The sequence below is a fragment of the Centroberyx affinis genome, unplaced genomic scaffold (assembly GCF_046629955.1).
Source record: "Centroberyx affinis isolate AG114_WGS23_722 - 3 ecotype Tasmania unplaced genomic scaffold, CSIRO-AGI_Caff_v1 ptg006111l_1, whole genome shotgun sequence".
Classification (NCBI taxonomy): Eukaryota; Metazoa; Chordata; class Actinopteri; order Beryciformes; family Berycidae; genus Centroberyx; species Centroberyx affinis.
This window is the reverse complement of record NW_027283107.1, coordinates 42,501-47,217: the sequence shown is the minus strand read 5'-3', so window position 1 is coordinate 47,217 and position 4,717 is coordinate 42,501. Positions and strand designations below refer to the sequence as shown.

General features: G+C 43.7%; 1 protein-coding gene across 1 annotated transcript in view; it reads right to left on the bottom strand.

Moving 5' to 3' along the window:
• Nucleotides 1-363: 363 nt before the first annotated feature.
• Nucleotides 364-4,717, bottom strand: part of LOC139638103 (8-oxo-dGDP phosphatase NUDT18-like) — a 9,246-nt gene continuing 4,892 nt past the window's right edge. Inside the window, exons 6-7 of the mRNA XM_071512135.1 lie at nucleotides 1,828-1,952; nucleotides 364-1,176 (exon numbers count right to left, since the gene is read on the bottom strand). Coding sequence (XP_071368236.1) covers nucleotides 794-1,176; nucleotides 1,828-1,952 — 508 coding nt within the window. The 3' untranslated portion in view covers nucleotides 364-793. The remainder of the gene's footprint in view (nucleotides 1,177-1,827; nucleotides 1,953-4,717) is intronic.

The window sequence follows — 4,717 nt, the reverse complement described above, 5'->3', positions numbered from 1 at the left end:
CCCTGTTCGTGGATGATAACCAATTGAATTGGGATGCTTTGTTGCCGTATGTCATGATGGCTTACAGGAGTAGTGTTCATGCTAGTACAGGCTTCACACCTTATAAAGTCCTGTTTGGGCAAGAGATAGTTTTGCCTGTTGATGTGATGTTAGGGGTGGCCCTCAAAGACTCAGCGGCTCTGGGTCCCACAGCTCCCGGGCCAGCCGCGGCAGGGCCCGCTCCCTCCCACTTCAAATGATCTTGGAACCAAACACTTATATTTATAGTTATATTTAGGCTGTAATTATATACTTATTTATCTTCATGTAACATGTCACACACACACACACACACACACACACACACACACACACACACACAAGCTTGTGGAGAACTTTATAGATTCCTGTCTTTGTGCTCAGTGTTCAGACAGTTTCACAATAAAAGCCCTCTGGTCAAACCTAAACTCTCTCTCTAAAATCTCTTTGTTTCTTTCAGAATAAAAGTCAATTTTCCTAAAAAGTAAAAAAAATAAAATAAAATACAAGACCACTCTGGTTACTTCAGAATAATGACCATCCTCTCAAAACCAACAGATACATTTAGTATTTCATTGGTCCCTTCACAATAAAAGCCTTCACCGCAAAGCCCACTGATAAATTAGATGTTTTTCTCCTTTCAGAATAAATCCAACAGTTAAATGTGACTGTCTGTTCTCACAATAAGAGTCCTCTTCTTAAAGCTAAGATTTAAATAACAGTAATATATAATATAATATAATATAATATAATATGATATAATATTATATATTTGTCAGTACAGGCTGTGGATGGGTAGAATGGAAGTGTTTTTTGTCCGTTCCAGCAGTTTCTCTCTGATCGTCTGGTTCTGGACTCGGTACCAGCGGTATCGGGGGTTTTCCACGGGCGGCGGCGGTCCGGACTCGACCCGGTCCAGCCTGCGGCCGTCCTCGCCGCGCCGCACCCGGTCCGGCACCAGAGCCACCAGCGTGTTGAAGCAGACGCCGTCCGTCTTGCCGGGCTGCCGGCCGCCGTGCTGCAGGCTGAACACGCCCAGCGTGTTGACGTCGTGCTCGTAGTACGACGACGGCATCGCCTCCTGCACCACCTGGTTGGCCGCCCAGGTCACAGCGTGCGTCTTCACCGCCACCGCCGAGGGGAGGTGGGGCGCCGGGTCTGAAGGGGGGGGGGGGGGGGGGGGGGGGGGGGCATTAACAAAAGATGAAGCACTGAGAGAAGACAAAGGAACTTAATGCGGATTTTGTCTTCTAAGTTGGTGTTCACGCTATTATTCTTCTTTTCAAACTGCCAGCACCTTATATCAAAGTTAAAGGAATATTGAACTATTATATTTAATTATTATATTATTTAGGAGAATGCTGCAACGCTGTTTTGCTGTGAAGCTCCAGGACTGTTTTGTGGACTAAGAAACTTCACCGACTTTCCATCGGCATGGGGGGTGAGGAGATAATGACGGAATTTTCATTTTTGGGTGAACTATTCCTTTAAAGGTGGTAAACGTCAGGCTGTCCCTCAGAGTCAAAGAGCGAGGGCTTCTTTCTACAGACCAACTTCTCCACCCACAGGAGGAGACGAACCAGAATGCAATGCAGCATCAACACAGGTTGGGGTTTCAGTAATTCATCTTCATTTTCTGTACAGAAAGCAGGTGAGGCGGCAACATTTGTAGAAAAAAAGTAGAATAGTGTGAACACACTTTAAAACAACTCAAACAAAACATGAGACCCAAGTTTGACAAACTAATAAATAATCAATAAACTGTAGCTGTAGATTGCTCAGTCAGTCAGTCAGTCAGTCAGTCAGTACCTTGGACCAGCAGGACCCAGATGTGGTCCTGAGCGTTGGTGAAGACCAGGACGAGTCTCTGCACCACGTGACGGCAGCTCAGGTCCAGCGGCAGGCAGGCAGGGTGCCAGGGGAGCTGCCGGTACCTGGAGGAATCAATACCACCGATCACATTCATGTTCATATCAGTGTCGTATCAATACCTGCAGGAACACAAGACCGCTGTTCAGATTCATGTCAATATGATATTAGACTGTTCACACACAGTTCAGCTCTTCAGCAGTGAAGCTCTGCTGAGACCTTCAGGAGTCTCCTGAACCTGAGAGGATTCAGACCGTCAGAGTGAACCGGACCGGACCAGACAGCTGCTGGTTCAGGATTTAAGGCTCAACGCTCGTTAATTTACATTATCATCGTTCATTTAGGGAAGAGTTTTCTCTCCAGCTGGTTTCTCCACACTGCAGGTTCTCCCTCCAGTTCTTGGAGTTTTGTGTCACTTTAAAGTATCAAGTTCAAGGGTTAATCTTCAAGGACAGTGGAAGCTACCCATGATGTCACCCATTGAAATTCTTTTTCATGACGGTCAACCAATGGTTAGAACCATCTCTAAGGTTTATGATGCCCTGTTACCTTTTCTGTCAATCCGTGAACCGGAAAGATCTAGACTTAGGTGGGAGAGGGATTTAGGTACAGAGATTGATCCAGAACTGTGGGGGGACCTATGTAGCAGTGGAGTTACATGTACACTAAATTCAAGATATAGATTGATTCAGATTGTTTAATTTTTTGAAACAGATTTATCTCACCCCCTCCAAGCTACATGGGTTTAACCCCAACCTCTCACCCCTTTGTTTTAGATGTGGTGCAGTAGAGGGAACTTTCCATCATTCCACTTGGCAGTACAGCTGCAACGATTAATCGATTAATCGAGAAAATATTCGACAGATTAATCGACAATGAAAATAATCGTTAGTTGCAGCCCTACTTGGCAGTGTAGTAAACTACAAGGTTTCTGGCAGGGGATCTGTGATGCTTTATCCACAATTCATGGAGTCACTTTTCCAATGGATCCTGAGATATGCCTTTTGGACAACCTCCAAATTCTAATCTTACACATAGTTATTCCATCAAGCTTACAGAAATCCTACTGGTCATTGCCAAAAATGCATTGCAATGAAATGGAAGTCAGATTGCCAGTTGGATTGTGGCTCTCAGAAGTGAACAGCTGCAAACCTCTGGAAAAGATTAACCTACTCACTAAGGAATAAGATACATCTTTTCTATAAAATATGGCAAACCTTTTATCAACTACATGGAGAATCTCCCATCTCACATGACTGAATGATCATCTGCTTGGTCTCTCTGTTCTCACCACACTAGTGTTGTAAAAGAACATTCTACTGTGGTTAAGGCTGACCTATCTCTCTTTTGTCTGTTAATTGATTTTTGAGACGTTGGTAATGTACTGTGAACGTTTTTGTATTGTCATTGTGTGGCTGTATGTTTTGTTTACTTGTTTGTTTAAAAACCAAAATAAAATACTCTTATACTTATAATAAAAATAAAATTAAAAAAAGTATCAAGTTCATACGGAGGAAAAAGAGAAAACGACGGCGCTGTCTGTGGAGGTTTATTAAGATCTGATGGATAAACTGACACCTGGTTACTGGTGTTACTGGAGTTACTGGAGTTAACTGGGGTTACTGGAGTTACTGGAGTTACTGGAGTTAATGGAGTTAATGGAGTTACTGGGGTTACTGGGGTTACTGGTGTTAATGGAGTTACTGGGGTTACTGGTGTTACTGGAGTTACTGGAGTTACTGGTGTTAATAGGGTTACTGGAGTTACTGGGGTTACTGGGGTTACTGGAGTTAATGGAGTTACTGGTGTTAATAGAGTTACTGGAGTTACTGGGGTTACTGGGGTTACTGGAGTTACTGGAGTTACTGGAGTTACTGGAGTTAACTGGTGTTACTGGAGTTACTGGGGTTACTGGAGTTACTGGGGTTAATGGAGTTAATGGAGTTACTGGTGTTAATAGAGTTACTGGTGTTAATAGAGTTACTGGAGTTACTGGGGTTACTGGTGTTAATAGAGTTACTGGTGTTAATAGAGTTACTGGAGTTACTGGGGTTACTGGGGTTACTGGAGTTAATGGAGTTACTGGAGTTACTGGAGTTAATGGAGTTAACTGGTGTTACTGGAGTTACTAGGGGTTACTGGAGTTACTGGGGTTAATGGAGTTAATGGAGTTACTGGAGTTACTGGAGTTAATGGAGTTACTGGAGTTACTGGAGTTACTGGAGTTAACTGGTGTTACTGGAGTTACTGGGGTTACTGGGGTTACTGGTGTTACTGGAGGTACTGGTGTTACTGGGGTTACTGGGGTTACTGGTGTTACTGGAGTTACTGGAGTTACTGGAGTTACTGGAGTTACTGGTGTTACTGGAGTTACTGGGGTTACTGGGGTTACTGGTGTTACTGGAGGTACTGGTGTTACTGGGGTTACTGGTGTTACTGGGGTTACTGGGGTTACTGGGGTTACTGGAGTTACTGGAGTTACTGGTGTTACTGGTGTTACTGGAGTTACTGGAGTTACTGGTGTTACTGGTGTTACTGGTGTTTCTGGAGTTAATGGAGTTACTGGAGTTACTGGAGTTGCTGGTGTTACTGGAGTTACTGGAGTTAATGGAGTTAACTGGTGTTACTGGAGTTACTGGAGTTAATGGAGTTACTGGAGTTACTGGAGTTACTGGAGTTACTGGTGCTACTGGTATTACTGGTATTACTGGTGTCCAGTAAACTGCAAAGGCTGCAATATTTATTCTTGAGTAATAAAACAAATAACTCCACTAAAGCTGCATGTCGTCTTTCACGCCTAACAATTTATACAGTAGGAATGTGTAAGGCG